The 16,681-nt window shown below is 44.1% G+C and overlaps 1 protein-coding gene across 1 annotated transcript; it reads right to left on the bottom strand.

Annotated features, from left to right (window-relative positions):
* Positions 1–2,805: 2,805 nt before the first annotated feature.
* On the bottom strand, positions 2,806–6,673 carry LOC144679618 (interleukin-8-like). The gene is made up of 4 exons (XM_078540190.1): positions 6,507–6,673; positions 5,119–5,254; positions 4,905–4,988; positions 2,806–3,540 (listed from the first exon to the last, which is right to left on the bottom strand). Exons 1-4 carry the CDS (start codon positions 6,568–6,570, stop codon positions 3,516–3,518), a joined length of 309 nt encoding a protein of 102 aa, XP_078396316.1. The 5' UTR covers positions 6,571–6,673; the 3' UTR covers positions 2,806–3,515.
* Positions 6,674–16,681: the final 10,008 nt, after the last annotated feature.

Here is a 16,681-nt window from a genome sequence, read left to right as displayed (position 1 = left end):
GAAGTGGTGAGACTGCAAGCTGGCTTTGGCAATTGCTAAGACTTGTCTGGGAGTAGAAGAGATAACTCTGATTGGGTTGGAGAAAATAACCAAAAGCAAGTTAACAGAGTTGACAGATAAGTTAAAATTGGGGTTACCTGCAGGGGCTAGGAAATCAGATATAGTTAAAAATATAGCACAGCATCTATAGTTGCAAGTGAAACCTGACACTAATGAGTCACAGCTGGAGGTAGTGAGAATTCAGTTACAAATGAAACATCCTTTCCACATCCACCTTCTCAAGACTGTTCAGGACCTTGTTTCCTTCAATCGATGCACCCATCACTCTTCTAAACTCCAGTGGAAACAAGCCCAGCTCATCCAACCTTTCCTCAGAAGACAGCCTGCTCATTCCAGGTATTAATCTAGTGAACCTGCTCTGAACTGCCTCCAACGCATTTACATTCTTCCTTAAATAAGGAGACCAAAAATGCACACGGTATTCAAAGTGCGGGTCTCACCGATGCCTTGTATAACTGAAGCATAACATCATTAGTTTTATGTTGAATAACTTTCATAATAAAGGACAGCGTTGCATTAGCCGTCTTCATTACATGCTATACCTGCACACTAACCTTTTGTGACTCATGCACAAGAACACCTCGATTCCTTTTGCAGCTCTGAATCCTTCAGTTGTTCTCCATTAAAGTAATGTTCTGCTTTTATATTCTTCCTGCCAAAGTGAACAACTTCACATTGTCCCACATTATACTCCATCTGCCATATTTTTGCCGACTCAACTTAACTCCATCTGCAAGCTCCTTATGTGTTCTTCTCAACAAACTTTCCTACATACCTTTGTGTCGTCTGCAAATTTAGCTGCCTTACCTTCACTCCCATCATTTAAGCCATTGATGTAATTTGTAAAAAGTTGAGGCCCCAGCACAGACCCCTGCGGGATTCCACTCGACACATTCTACCAATCAGACAAAGACCCATTTCTGCATACTGTATTCTGCCAGCCAGCCAATCCTCTATCCAGGTTAATATGTTACCCACTACACCATGAAATCTTATTTTCTTCAATAACCTTCGATGTGGCACACTATCTAATAGTTTCTGGAAATCCAAGTGCAGTACGTCAACAGGCTCCACTTTATACACTGCACATGTTACTCCTTCAAAGAACTCTAATATATTTGTCAAACATGATTTTCCTTTCACAAAACCATACTGACTCTTCCTACTTTCTTTAAGTTTTTCTAAGTGCCCAGCTATAACCTCTTTAATGATCAATCCAAAAGCACCACCACAACAGGGGCAGCATTTTCCCTCCGTCGAGGGGTTTGTGCGGGAGCGGGCGAAATCGGGTGGGTTCCCAATCGGCACCCCGGATTGGTGGGGTGGGGGGCGCCGCCATTTTACGTGGGCTGGCCAATTAGGGCCTGCCCAGCGTGACATCCACCCAGAAGTGCTGTGCGCTCCCTCTGCGGGCGGGGGTGCTCCCTGAGCAGGGAGTGCTCTCTTTCGTGCATGTGCGTGAAAGAGCGCAGCGATCTCCCTGAGGAAATGTGCTGCCTCGGGGAGATCAGTGTTACTTTTAAAAACCTAATTAAAGAGGGAAAAACATTTAAGGACGTGTCCCCTAATGTGAAGTTGTCACATGAGCTGGGACATGTCCATTACATTTATTAAAAATTGTTTGTGAAATTTTAAATCTTACATGAAACCTCATCCCGCCCGTGGATAAGGTTTCATGCATTATCCAAAGGCCACCTGGCCTTCTCGCCTGGTCCATTAAATTCAGTAATTAATTTTATAATGTCCATAATAAGCCGTTGACAGTTCGGCGGGTGTGCAGCTGACTTGGCTGTGTGTCTGACGAACTGAAAATCTAACAGACGCGGGGTGACGCCAAGATGCACGCCCCACGTCACCCCGCGTCATTTTACTCATCGGCGAGTGGGCCCTACCCCCATTCGCCAATCTGAAAATGATGCTCCGGACGTCAACTGGCCTATAGTTTCCTGTTCTCTGCCTCCCTCCCTTTTTGAATAGAGGCGTTAAATTTTCTACATTCCACTCTGATGGAGCCTTTCCAGAATCTAGGGATTTAAAGTTTACGGATGGGGAATAGTTTGGAAAGAATGATGAAGTTAGAAGGATAATTCATGTGAGTTAGGCTAACATACTGTGAGCTTGCATTTGTGCAGAACTTTTCATTATTACAGAACATCCTAAAACATTTTAGCCAATGAATTGCTTTTGAGGTATCGTCTGTATTGCAATGTCGGGATATGTGGCAGCCAAAATGTACCCAGTTTCCCACAAATAGAGATGTGACATATGACCAAACACCTTGGGTGGAATTTTATGGACATGTCGCAGTGGGGAAGGGTGGAACATGCGGCGAGCCATTCAAAACTCCATTGACTTTGGTGGAACGAGAAGATCCTGCTAGCTAGAAGAGCCGTATAATTCCAAACCTATTTTATATGCTTATTGAGGGATTTATACTGGCCAGGGCACCAGAGAACTCCTCTGGTCTCTTTTGATTACTGCCATGTGATTTTGCATGTCCACATGAGAGGGAAGACATGGCCCTGGTTTAACATCTTATCAGAAAGAAGGCTCTCCTGTCAGTGCAACACTTCCTCTGTGTTGCACCAAAGTATCAGCCCCACAATATGCTCATATTTGTAGGATGGGGTTTGAGCCCATGACTCAGTGCTGGGAGTGCTATCATTGAGCTAAGAATTGCTGACTAACATTCCGTTGTCTACTCATTTCAGATAAGCTCAATGATTTAAACAGAGACAAAAAATTGATATTGTAAAACACATACAGAAAATAATTCCTGCTTTCTTTAAATAAAAATGCCTTATCAATTTATAATAAATATAAATTACAGATTATTTCCTCATACACACATTTTTGTGTTAACAAAATTACCAAGTGCTTTCATGGCAAAACATAAATACATAGGGAATTAAACTTTTTTAGGACAGCATAAATATCATTGAGAATAAATAAATTACAACTCAAATAAATTACAATAAAAATCAAAATTACAATACTGACAATATGCCACATCAAAATTGCGAGCTTCATTTCCAGTGAGTAACTACACTCTGACATATTAATCAGGCAGCAAGTGTATGGCAATTTGAAAACAGCATCAAAGTTGTACCGTCTAAAACATTCGGTTATTTTACTGCAATGGCAGAATTTTGCCCCTGGTGTGCGGGCTCAGTGGGGGCGGGTGGGGGCGTTTGGGAAGCCGACCCCACCCACGATCAGGCCCAGAAGCCATTTCACACTGGCTGGCCAATTAAGGTTATAATATAAATGTAATGAAACATGTCCCCTCATATGATTGTAAATACATTGCTTTACATCAGTCAGACAGTCCTGCGCTGTTACAAGTTTACGACAGGCTTGAACATGATGGTTAAAGATCTGTATATGTCGGGGTTAGTAGAGAGTCTCATTGTGGATAGGTGTCACCTTCTCGGCACTCAGCCATTGAGATCCCCTCACTGAGCGTCTTCAGTCTTGGAACTATAAAATATACAGAAACAAATAAAAATTACTCTCAATCTTGCAGGAATATATGACAAAAATATTCTGGAAAGCAATCGATTTCACAAGCTCATGTCTTAAATATTGTTTCATACGCAATTGCTCCAGAACATAAGAATAGTCAGTTCCGCCATTCCACGTGATTGCAACTTATCTGTATCTTAACTATAACTGCAGGTCCTGACCTCATCTCCTGTTATATTCTTGTCTCGCAAAAAAGATCAATTTCAGATTTAATCATGAATTGAATTAGCATCTACTGCTTTTTGGGGAGGAGAATAACACTTTCTATGCAACAAAATGTTTCCTAACATCTCTCTTGGCTCAGCCCTGATTTTAAACCACGTCCCTTGTTGTCGAGTTCCCAATTGAGAAGAAAAGTTTATTTATCTACTCCATCTATTCCTTTCAAATTCCTCAAAATCTTAATCAATTTACCCTTGAACTTCTCTATTTCAGGGAATACAAGCCCAGTTTCTGCAATCTCTTCTCATAATCAAACCCTTGGAGCTCAGGTGCCAGAGCATAATGAACAAAATGTTCACCAGTTTGTCATTTTTTTGACAGAATATCACCCTTTCTCCTGTTAAAACCTTTGAGCGAGAGCTGCAAAACACATTTACAACTGGTGATAACTGCGAAGGTTTACAGCTGTTTCAAATCAAACAACGTAAGATGCAATGAAACTCTGTGCTAGCTTTTAACAATATTTGGCATTAAACCAGTTCCCCAGTGTACATAACCTAATGGGAAAGGGTGTGTGAGAAATGGATCAGTATTACATTCATACCACAGAAGATATACTGCAAAAGTTACAGTATACATTGCGACCTAAGTCTTGCTTTTTGAGGTGTTCATGAAATACTTGAGGAAGGTCTCACTGGGGTTTAAAGTGAAAAGTCCTGTCATCATTGATATTTCTCTCCCTCAACGCCATGCAGAAATAATAGTTTGAACTAAGTTACAGCTTGCCCAATACAATATGGGTAAGCACTGCAATTCGTCCATTTCAGGTTCTCTAGCTCCAAGGTCCTCCCACGGTTAACCACAATTTTATCAATAGCTTGTCAAATCAGTGATATAGATTTTCATCTTTACCACATGGACTGTACCTGGTGGAGTGATCACCAGCTCTTTACGGAATCCGCCTGATTTTTATTCTCCAAAATCAAGTAGGTTCTCCAATAGGCAGTCAATCTGCTCTTCTGGATTACTACCCAGACAGTGAAGGTAAAGCCCTACCTTACATATTCGGTCCCTTTATTCCCATTGCATGCCTTGCTACTTTTTGGAGAGCTAAGATAGATCTATTGTTTTATTGCAAGCTAGCATCTGAAACTTACCGTTTGGTCATCAGGTCAATGATCTTCTTCACCCAAATGGCTTCAGGATTCAGACACACTGGAGAACCATTTTTAAGGATTGCACTGAAAGAAGTGAAATATGACAATTATTTGAAGTTCTGCTATCTACTTTCAATAAATATATCATTAAAAATTGTGTAAGCAATATTCACGTACACGGTATGTTTTTCCATAATCACTTATTAAAACTTACATGATTTCAACATTTGAACAGTGTGGGCCACTTGGAATAATTTCAACATTCTCCATGTGTTTTGGATGGATGAATTTGGAAATTGTATTAATGCATTGACAGCGCAAGCTCACTCCTGCGTGTCTGAGAGATGCAGCTATGGAAAAAACAGATTACAGAAAGTCAGTATTTGTAACTTTAATTTGAAATGTCTTTTTCGTTTAGATGCATAGATAGCCTTAGACAAAGCGATAGCTGACTACTGATAGCAGACACCCTAAAAATTTCTCTCTACTGAAACAAGGGTGCCAGCCAAAGATTAGACCTCTCAGGCTATATGTCCTCACTTGGCAAATTTCAGGTCTAGATTAGACGCTCTTACAGGTTAGCACATTTGACCTCTCCTATAAGTGGACCCTCACAATGAATTATTAAATTTCACTCTTAATCTCTGGATTCCTAATAGCATAATCTGGTGGCGTAGTCTCCCATGTTATATAAATTAGATACCATGACCCTCACATATGTGTTTCTCCAATTGTCCAAAAGCTGGAATGATTAGCAATTGTACTGAGTGAAAGCAAGATACAGTTAGTAAACTGCTCTATTTCTAAGTCAGTAAAAATGCAGAGTTACACCTATAGAAAATCTTGTTGACTTCAACTGAACTCCAGCCTGGTAAATAATAAAAATAAAATCCTGCCTAACCACTGGCTAAAATTGAGTTATTTTTCTTGAAACTATTTAAGCCTAAGGCAATATTCCTTCTTAAAGGAGCATTGTTTCCTTTTCTGCCTTACTCAACACCCTTTGTTAAAAATGGCCTTCAACATAAGTTTACCTCTGCTTTTGATCTTGGTGCACATTGTAATTTGGGGTCATTCACTCGCCTATTCCTTGTCCACTGTCCAGGTCAGGTGAGCTGCTAATTAATTTGTCTAAAGCTGCCACATCCTAATGGTTTGAGACTGAACAGCATTGTCTCAACACAATGTATAACAGGTGGTGCTGGCAGGGCATGATTTATTTGGAATCACCAATTTCCTTAAAAGGTGGTAGTGGGCTAATCTTGAACCACTGCAGCCTTTGTGATGATGTTGTTCCCAAAATCGAGCAATTGTAGCTGAATCACTCAGTAACAATAAAAAATCACAAATCCATCCCTGAACACTTTAGAATACATTTCTGAAGTTACAAATGATAGAACTGATCCCTAAAGTTAGCCTGTGCAGTCTATGATTAACAACTAATTGTTTCATAATACACACTGACAACTACAATTTCAAATGTGTATCTTAATCAGTATTATTTGCATTTACCTATAACTCAACTAGTCATATAAACGTTTTCAATCAGATTCTAGGTTCTGTATAATTGCTGTGCAACTATGAAGTCAGATTATGTCTTACCTTGGGTGGAAGCCACATAAAGTGCAAAGAGAGTCAAAACGGCGAGAGTAACTTTGCTGTTCATTGTCTTTTGCTTGTGTGATGGTCTTAATGTTCTTCTTGTTGTTGTGCTCTGTGGCTGAAGTTTGTATCTAACTTCTCGTTGTCCTGTTTCTCTATTTATAACCAGAGTGCTGTTACTCATGACATGAGATGATGTCAGCAGGAATTTCCCAGGAAGTTGCGAAATACAAACATACCAATATTGAAGATTAAAAAGCTTAAAACGAGCCCATGCATGTAAACTATATCACTTTAAAACTTAAGAAAAAGAGCTTTAAATGGATTTCTTGAAAATTATTCGCAGAAGAAATCTATTTCCTCCAGGATTCTTGCAAAGCTGCTTTCATTTTAATCCTTAGTGGCCAAAGTGGCTGTGAATTGTCATAGAAAATCTTTTACAAAGTTTTAGTGTAAGCAATGGCTATATGATATAAACATTAATGTTATATTCGAATGAAGTTATGTTTTAAGCAAATAAATTAATATTTAATTGTTATTGAACTATTGATATTTGTTTCTGCCAAATTTAGTCATCAGACCCAGTGGAGAGCAAACACTGGCAGCTGGTGGTGGAAAATTACTGAGGTATTTTTGTGAATGAAATCAGCAACACAAGCTGGACACATTCATATGATATTCCTCTTTCCACGAGTTAACATATTTATTTTAATTAGGTGAAAAGCTCCACCAAAAATGTGGGCTCAATGGCAAAATTTTTCCGGGGCCATTGGCGACAGGCTGGGAGGCAGGAAAGAGGGCAAATGGTGCAGAAAGGCTTTGGGAGCAGAGTGCCCGCCACCTTCCTGCTGCCATGCCATTTTGTGGTAGCGGAAATGGTGGCAGACAAGCAACTAACTGGAGGTCAATTAACTTCGGCCTTGTCCAGTGGGACTGTGCCACCTCCACAAATAACAATGTAGCTTGAATGTGTTACGCATTCATGTTGTCTCCTTGAGAGGTGTGTGTGATGCAAGGGAGCTTTAGTAAAAAGTAGATGTCAGTGTAGTACACGTGAATAATGGTAGTGGATTTTCCATCCATTATTACCACTCCTTTGGATCTCCCTCACAAGTTAATATCAGTGAAACAAATTGCTAGTAAGTGTAGGTAAGGAGTTGATAATGACCTACCCTGAGAATGCATTGGAAATTGAATGGAAGAATATAAATTAAAAATGAGTTCTAAAGTTATATTCAATGCTTACATGATTTATATGAAAGAAAGGCAAAATTCTGAAGCATCAGTCCAGATATTATTTAATTGCTTAAAAATTATACAAAAATAGTCCTGATCAGTAATGTGACAGATAATTCTAAATATATTTTAAAAGCATGTCGTTATATAACCAAAATCATTTAATGACATTTATTTAGTGTAGCTTTTAATGCCTAATATATGTCAAAAGTTCAATGATTTTGAAGGAAATGATTCAATTGTGCCAATGTGTCACATTGGATTCAGCAATTTGATGAACAATGGAATCATTGCAATGATCGCAATCAAATTGTTAAACATTTCAATCCCATTATTTGTTACACAAGAGCCTAAAATTTCCCCAGAATGTTCGGTGTAACAATGGGATGAGAGTGCTAGAGTGTCAATTTTTAGTGAGGAACTTGACACTGATTTCTGACAGATGAACGTTAAAATATCGGTATGCACAAGTTTCCTCGATCTTCTGCAGCTCTTTCTTGATATTTCTGCCAAAGGCCTTTCTGCTCATAACTCATGAGGAAAACTTTGCTGCTTTGCAAATAAGCAGCTCATCCAGGTTTCCTGTATTTACACCAGTTAAGCACTGGCCTAAATTTTTGCTCACATATGTAAGCACTGCATGACCAAAGTCATCTACCATCAGCCTAACTGAGGAGTTTCAGACTCTGAAGAACACCCAGATTTCTATCACTTTCTGTAGTTTTTATAGTGACTTTCCTTGTGATTCTTTTAAAAAATATTCTGACACATTCAGAGGGACAGAGCAGCTGGAATGTCCTTATCGATTGAAAATTTGGGGGAGAAGAGGACCCGGAGACAGACAGTAGCACCTAAAAGAGCGGGAAAGAGGAGGACCTGGAGACAGACAGTAGCACCAAAAAGAGTGGGAAAGAGGAGCACCCGGAGACAGACAGGAGCACCTAAAAGATCGGGAAAGAGGAGGACCCGGAGACAGACATCAGCAGCTAAAAGAGCGGGAAAGAGGAGGACCCGGAGACAGACAGCAGCAGCTAAAAGAGCGGGAAAGAGGAGGACCCGGAGACAGATAGCAGCAGCTAAAAGAGCGGGAAAGAGGAGGACCCAGAGACAGACAGGAGCAGCTAAAAGAGCCGGAAAGAGGAGGACCCGGAGAAAGTAGCAGCTAAAAGAGCGGGAAAGAGGTGGACCTGGAGACAGACAGTAGCAGCTAAAAGAGCGGGAAAGAGGCGGACCAGAGACAGACAGGAGCAGCTAAAAGAGCGGGAAAGAGGAGGACCCAGAGACAGACAGTAGCAACTAAAAGAGCGGGAAAGAGGCGGACCAGAGACAGACAGGAGCAGCTAAAAGAGCCGGAAAGAGGAGGACCCGGAGACAGACAGTAGCAGCTAAAAGAGCGGGAAAGAGGAGGACCCGGAGAAAGTAGCAGCTAAAAGAGCGAGAAAGAGGCGGACCAGAGACAGACAGTAGCAGCTAATAGAGCGGGAAAGAGGAGGACCCGGAGACAGACAGTAGCAGCTAAAAGAGCGGGAAAGAGGAGGACCCGGAGACAGACAGCAGCAGCTAAAAGAGCGGGAAAGAGGAGAAGCCGGAGCCAGACAGTAGCAGCTAAAAGAGCAGGAAAGAGGAGGACCCGGAGACAGACAGTAGCAGCTAAAAGAGCGGGAAAGAGGCGGACCAGAGACAGACAGGAGCAGCTAAAAGAGCCGGAAAGAGGAGGACCCGGAGACAGACAGTAGCAGCTAAAAGAGCGGGAAAGAGGAGGACCCGGAGAAAGTAGCAGCTAAAAGAGCGGGAAAGAGGCGGACCAGAGACAGACAGTAGCAGCTAATAGAGCGGGAAAGAGGAGGACCCGGAGACAGACAGTAGCAGCTAAAAGAGCGGGAAAGAGGAGGACCCGGAGACAGACAGCAGCAGCTAAAAGAGCGGGAAAGAGGAGAAGCCGGAGCCAGACAGTAGCAGCTAAAAGAGCGGGAAAGAGGAGGACCCGGAGACAGACAGTAGCAGCTAAAAGAGCAGGAAAGAGGCGGACCAGAGACAGACAGGAGCAGCTAAAAGAGCGGGAAAGAGGAGGACCCGGAGACAGTAGCAGCTAAAAGAGTGGGACAGAGGCGGACCAGAGACTGACAGTAGCAGCTAAAAGAGCGGGAAAGAGGAGGACCCGGAGACAGACAGTAGCACCTAAAAGAGCGGGAAAGAGGAGGACGTGGGCCAGAATTTTATGGAGGTTGAACAGACACGCACCCAATCTGAACTCACATGAAATTGCACGAGATGGCGTTGGGCGAATGTCCTGATATCATGGCGCCCTTACGCGATTTGTAGTCGGCCGGTCTACGCGGGAAATGGAAGCTCATCTGTGGATCATTAAAAGGGGAATTAAGCCCATTAAATATGTAATTGTCCCGAATTTTACATGGCCCAAACGCTTTTACATTTGGCGCACGGGCCAATCACACAGGCAGATTTCACATTTCTTCACCATTCTTGATCCAGGGCAGGATCAAAGGCTCCGATATGTTTGAGGTTTGATGTAGTGTTATTAAGGGACAGTATAATCAGGGGGATAGACACAGTTCTCTGCAGGTGAAAGCATGAGTACAGACGGCTGTGTTGCCTGCTCAGTGCCAGGGCTTGAGATATCTCTTTGGGCTGGGCAGGAATGTGCAATGACGGTGGGGGGGAGAATCCAGTTCTTGCAGTCCATGTAGTAACCAGCGACACAGGTAGGACTAGGAAGGAGGGCCTGCTTAGAGAGATGAACAGCTAGGGGCTAAATTAAAAAGCAAAACCTCAAAGGAAAAACTCAGCAGCTCTGACAGTATTTGTGGAGAGAGAAACAGGGTTAATGTTTCAAGTCCAATATCATTCTTCTTCGGAACTGCTGCCGGGTGACCAAGGCTGGGAACTGAGTGTACAAGGGTATTCAACATTGAGGAAGGAGAGGCAAAAAGGAAAAGGAAGTGGGGTAGCGCTATTAATAAAGAATGAGATCAGTACATTAGTGAGAGAGGATCTTATATTGAAGGATGAAGATGTAGGGTCAGTTTGGGTGGAGCTAAGAAACAGCAAGGGGCAGCAAAGATTGGTGTGAGTTGTTTAAAGGCCAACAAGCTGTAGTGGTGATGTAGAGCATGGTATAAATCAGGAAATTAGAGGTTCAAGATTAGAGTAACAAGAGTAATGAAGTAATCATGGGGGACTTCAATCTACATATAGACTGGGTAAACCTAATTAGCATTAATGCTGTGGAGGACATATTCCTGGAATGTATGCAAGATGGTTTTCCAGAACAGTATGTTGAGGAACCAACAAGAGAATGGGCTCTTTTAGATCTGGTATTGTGCAATGAGAAAGGGCTAATAACTAATCTCAAAGGAACAGGGCCTTGAGGGAAGATTGACCTTAATATGTAAGAATTTTACATGAAGTTTGAAAGTGATGAAGTTTATTCTGAAATTAGGATCTTAAAACTGCACAAAGGAAACTACGAAGGTTTGAGGGCGAATTGGCTGTGGTGAATTTGGAACCTACATTAAAAGGTAGGATGGTAGACAGTCAACATGGGGAGGAATCATCCCAGATTGACACTAAGTGCAGTGATGGGGAGGTAAAACGATGTTTTACCCGTTGGCCGCAATGGTTTTTTTCATGCCGTATCGTATCAAACCTGCTGCGTTAATTATGCATTTCTGGGAAACAGGCGGTTTCCATGGTGGGTGGACTCGCATTTCCCCGCCACACCATCACATCACTGCTTCATCATCACCTCACCGTTTCTTCATCACCTCCCTGCTTCATCATCACCTCGCCGCTTCATCATCACCTCGCCGCTTCAGCATCACCTTGCCGCTTCATTATCACCTCGCCGCTTCATCATCACCTCACCGCTTCATCATCACCTCCCTGCTTCATCATCACCTCGCCGCTTCATCATCACCTCCCCGCTTCATCATCACCTCACCGCTTCATCATCACCTCTCCGCTGCATCATCACCCCCCCGCTCCATCATCACCTCCCCGCTCCATCATCACCTCCCCGCTTCATCATCACCTCGGCCGCTTAATCATCACCTCGCCGCTTCATCATCACCTCGCCGCTTCATCATCACCTACCCGCTTCATCAACATCTACCCGCTTCATCATCACCTCGCCGCTTCATTATCACCTCGCTGCTTCATTATCACCTCGCCGCTTCATCATCACCTCCCCGCTTCATTATCACCTCGCCGCTTCATTGTCACCTCGCCGCTTCATCATCACCTCTGGCTGCAGGATGGGCAGTAACATCACCAATCTAGCTTGGGAGGCAGTGGCAGTGGTGGTCAGAGCCAACGCTCTGCAAAAGAGGACAGCCACTCAGTTCTGCAAGGGGATGAATGATCTCCTCTGTTCCGCCAGGTTACGTCACTTTTCTCATCACTCTCAACTCACACACCCACAAACCCATCACTCCTTACACACCCTCTCTATTCATGTAGGACAAGCTGGCACACAACAAGAGAGAGAGGCCGCAGACCGGTGGAGGAATGCCTGAAACCAAGGCCCTTCCGGACTTTGAAAACAGAGCCGTCCAGCTGGCCGGTGAGGATCTGGACCGGTCCTGTGCTGACGGTGAGATCAATGGTGATCTACCAAGTGAGGATCCAGCAGTGCAACATCCATCAGACAACCATGCTGTGAGTGATGTGTCCTGTTTCACAGGCCACTGCCATGCACTAATTATCTCCCCTTGCTTTCGCAGGCACATCTGGGAAACAGCCGAGGGAGTCCATGACCCAAGGCCTCAAATCAAGCCCTGAAGAAACCTCTGAAGAGGAATCTGAAGGCACCCTCATTGAAGTCCTGTCACAGCGCTCACCCACATCCTCCACCAGCACAGAGACACACACCTCGGTGAGACCAAGCCTTAGAGTAATCTTGAGATCACAATCTGGTGAGCACATCACACTGTCTGATCCACTGCAGGTGGAGGCAGGGACTTTCCAGGTTACCCACACTGCGAGGACTGCCGGAGGCCAAAACACTGCAGAATCTGAGTCAGATGATCAGCCTCTGGACTTGGTCATGTCACAGCTGCAGGAGCTGCAAAGTCAAGCTCGGGAACATCAGGTAGGGATGTCTGCTGGACTCCCGAGATTGCAAGGCACGATGGAGGAGTCCATCCACCTTCAGGCTCAAGTGATAGCACCAACATTCCAACGCACTGAGATGAACACTGGTATCATGGCGGCCGCCATGGAGACCTTGGTACAGGACGTCACTCCTGTGTGGTCTGAACTCCATTGCTGACTCCATAGTTGGCTTCCAACAGTGTGTACACGAGAGGGGTGTGGGGCCTCTCGATCTCACTCCAGCTACCCCTTCTCCTCAAAGAGTCAGCAAGGGGCCCTTGAGCACCCATAGGGAGGAGGATCAGCAGGTGTAACCCCCGGGACCATCCATCCAGGTGACTCTGGGAGAATCTCTTCTCCCCATGGCTCCAGCTCCACAGGCCAATGAGGGTGCTACAGCCACACAGCAGGACCCCGAATGCAGGCCCACCCTGCCTTGCTCCCAGCCTGCCGCTGCACCTGACAGCCCCAGGGTTTGTTTCAGAGTCAGCTGCCCTGACTCCTGTTGTAGCTCGCCACCCCCTGCCCCCCGACCAAAAACCCCACCTGCTGGCGGCCATTAAAGGTCGAGTTTGTCGAGTCGGGAAATCGCCCGAACCTGCACAACTGACCTGGGGACGGAAATCTGGGCCTATGTGTCTGTCTTCACAGAGGAATACACAGGGGAAGAGCCCAGATATCGAGGAGGAGGACACCAGAGAGAGTATGGACGAGGAGCCACCCAGAGAGAGGGGGAGGAGGAGCCCCCCAGAGAGAGGGAGAGGAGGAGCCCCCCAGAGAGAGAGAGAGAGGGGGAGGAGGAGCCCCCAGAGAGAGAGAGAGAGGGGGAGGAGGAGCCCCAGAGAGAGAGAGGGGGTGGAGGAGGGGGAGCCCCCCAGAGAGAGAAAGAGAGAGGAGGGGGGGGAGGAGGACCCCTCCACAGAGAGAGAGAGGGGAGGGAGATGGAGGAGCCACCCAGACAGAGAGGGTGAGGGTGGAGGAACCCCCCAGAGAGACCAGAGCATGGAGGAAACAAATTGAGGAGGAACACAGATTGAGTAGCAACAGAGATGTGGTGGGGAAGAGAGCACACCCCCAGCCGGTGTTCACCACTTACTCTTGACCATGGCTCCCTGGGAGGTTGCTTACATTGGCCACCCATCGGATGGTCCAGTGTTGCTCAGTGCCTGGTGTCCTTGGACCCCTATGAGGCCTTTACAAATGCAGAAGAGTCAATGTGTGAGTGGTGGAAACAGAACAGTAGAGAAGGGCATTGGGTCACTTACCACCCTATTTACACGGCTTCACCAGCCTCTGCCATCTTGGGTGGGCATCCTAAGTGACCAATTGACAACTATTGGGGCTGAGGATCCTGCTACACTTCACTAATGTCCTTTAAGGAAGGAAATATACTGTCCTTGCCTGGTCTGGTCTACATGATTCTCCAGACCCACAGCAATGTGGCCGACACTTAACTGCCCTCAAAAATGGCCTAACAAGTCACTCAGTTCAAGGGCAATTAGGGTTGGGCAGCAAACGATGGCCCATGAAAGAATTTAGAAGAATACAATTTTGAGGTTAATGTGTATCAGCTTTGAACAGCCTATCACAAAATAGAAGTTTTTTAAACTTTGAATTTTGTGAGAGCAGGAGGAGAAGGAATGTTGTTCCTCAGTCCAGAGAAAGAACTTTGGTTTCCTGCCAGTCTGTGCAAGGCTCCACCCAGCATTCCTTCTCCCCCTGACATCCACTTGTAACAAAGAGAAATAAAATGCTTTGACAAAGCTGATCAAATCACTGTCCTGCCTAAAGCTTATAGATTACAACACCAGAGCTTTTCAAGAATCATCACTCCACACTTTGTGACCCTGGTACACGAGGAATATTTCAGACTTCCTCCTTCAAAACACTCACATAAATTTCCAGTGGCCTTGGTAATTGTGGCTGAATTGATCTTAGAATCTATAAAAATCCTGCCTCTGCACAAAACCTGCTCAAGACCTGCATATAGAGCTCTGCTTCACCTGATGACTCAATCCTCTATGCCATTCCTCCTTGCTAACAAAACAACAAAAGAACTTCAGAAATAGGAATAGGAGTAGGCCATTCGGCCCCTCGAGCCTGCTCTGCCATTCAATAAGATCATGGCTGATCTTCTTGTGTTTTGATTTCCACATTCCCATCTAACCTCGATAATCTTTGATTCCCTTGCCTAACAAGAATATTTCTACCTTTGCCTTAAACATATTCAATGACCCTGCATCCACCAGCTTCTGAGGCAGAGAGTTCCAAAGTCGCACAACCCTCTGAGAGAAAAAAATTCTCCTCATCTCTGTCTTAAAAGGGCGAGCCTAATTTTAAAACAGTGCCCCCTTGTTCTGGACTCATCCACAAGAGGAAACACCTTTTTGACGTCCACCTTGTCAAAGCTGTTCAGAATCAGAATGTATACTTCAATCAAATCACCCCTCACTCTTGTAAACTCCAGTGGAAACAAACCTTTCCTCAGAAGACAACCCACTCATTCCAGGTATCAGTCTCGTAAACCTCCTCTGAACCACCTCCTGTGCATTTACCAATTAAATAAGGAGACCAAAACTGCACACAGTATTCGAGGTGCGGTCTCACCAATGCCCTGTGTAACTGAAGCATAACATCCTTACTTTTATGTTCAATTCCTCTCGTAATAAAGGATAGAATTCCATTATCCTTTTTAATTGCTTGATGTACCTGCATACCAACCTTTTGTAATTCATGTACTAGAACGCTTAGATCCCTCTGCACCTCAGAATTATGAAACCGTTCTCCATTTAAGTAATGCTCTGCTTTTTTGTTCTTCAGGCCAAAGTGAACAACTTCACATTTTCCCACATTAAACTCCATTTGCCAGATCTTTGCCCAGTTAAAATTGTCTGCCAGCCCGCCCCCAGCAAACAGAAGGTAAAATTCACACTATTCTTGACACAACCTACTCCAGTTTTCCTATGATCTGTTTATTGAAGAATGTTTGAATGCTTCAAGTTGTGAAACTTTCCTGAGTTTCCAATCACTGGAATATTGAAAACAAAAGGAATAATGAAACACTCAATAGTGTAGAAAATTACCATTGTAGCATCTGATGGGGGTTCCAGGTGTTGGACAACCAGCTTATGTTAGTTAGGGAGAAGTTCAAAATACTTTCTCAGCAGGGCAGAACAGGATTGTTGACTACGTGTGGGGAAATTTGGTTTGTCCCAACGGAGGGGTGGAAAATTTGGTGTTGTAGATTGCCCACCCATTAAACAGCTGGCTGAATTTTCACTGAGCTGTCGCCAGTTTTATACCTGTTGAAAATTCAAATCAATTGCAGGCAGCTGAGTCTCACACACCCCAAGTATTTGCAATAGGGTGAGTTTGCACATGGTTTCTCTCAACTGTTTGGCACAAGATTGGCAGAAACCTTGAAGGTACAGATTGTGGATGACACTATGGGAAGGATTCCACACATAAATGGAACATTGGTACTGCCTGACGTTGATAGAGGAGGAAATGATGTCAATTTGCTCCTCTGGAAACAATACATTTGTAAGATGATGGGATAAAGAAAAAAACAAGACAAGACTGACTTAAAAAAATACATATGGAACAAGGTGGAAGCAAAGGTTATGATCTTAAATTCTCCCACAGGTAGCATAGATCACATTGGTCCACACCACAGCAGCAAAAACTCAACTGAATGACGTACAATTAAGTTGCTGTTTCACTTGGAAGGAGTTCTTGGTAACCATGAGCTTTTAATTTACAGATCAGACTGCCATCTGGGGCATTGTCAAAACCCTTGCTAAAATTCAAATAGACAACATCAAACA

Source organism: Cetorhinus maximus, chromosome 1 (genome assembly GCF_964194155.1).
Source record: "Cetorhinus maximus chromosome 1, sCetMax3.hap1.1, whole genome shotgun sequence".
Taxonomy (NCBI): Eukaryota; Metazoa; Chordata; class Chondrichthyes; order Lamniformes; family Cetorhinidae; genus Cetorhinus; species Cetorhinus maximus.
This window is presented reverse-complemented; position numbering and strand designations above follow the sequence as displayed.

Bases quoted from the DNA above. Each gene is read 5' to 3' on its own strand.
- LOC144679618 (XM_078540190.1), bottom strand. From the start codon at position 6,570: ATGAACAGCAAAGTTACTCTCGCCGTTTTGACTCTCTTTGCACTTTAT. The intron at 5,255-6,506 runs GTAAGACATAAT...TTTTTTCCATAG, and splicing joins TTATGTGGCTTCCACCCAAG to CTGCATCTCTCAGACACGCA. The intron at 3,541-4,904 runs GTAAGTTTCAGA...TATATTTTATAG, and splicing joins ATTGACCTGATGACCAAACG to TTCCAAGACTGAAGACGCTC.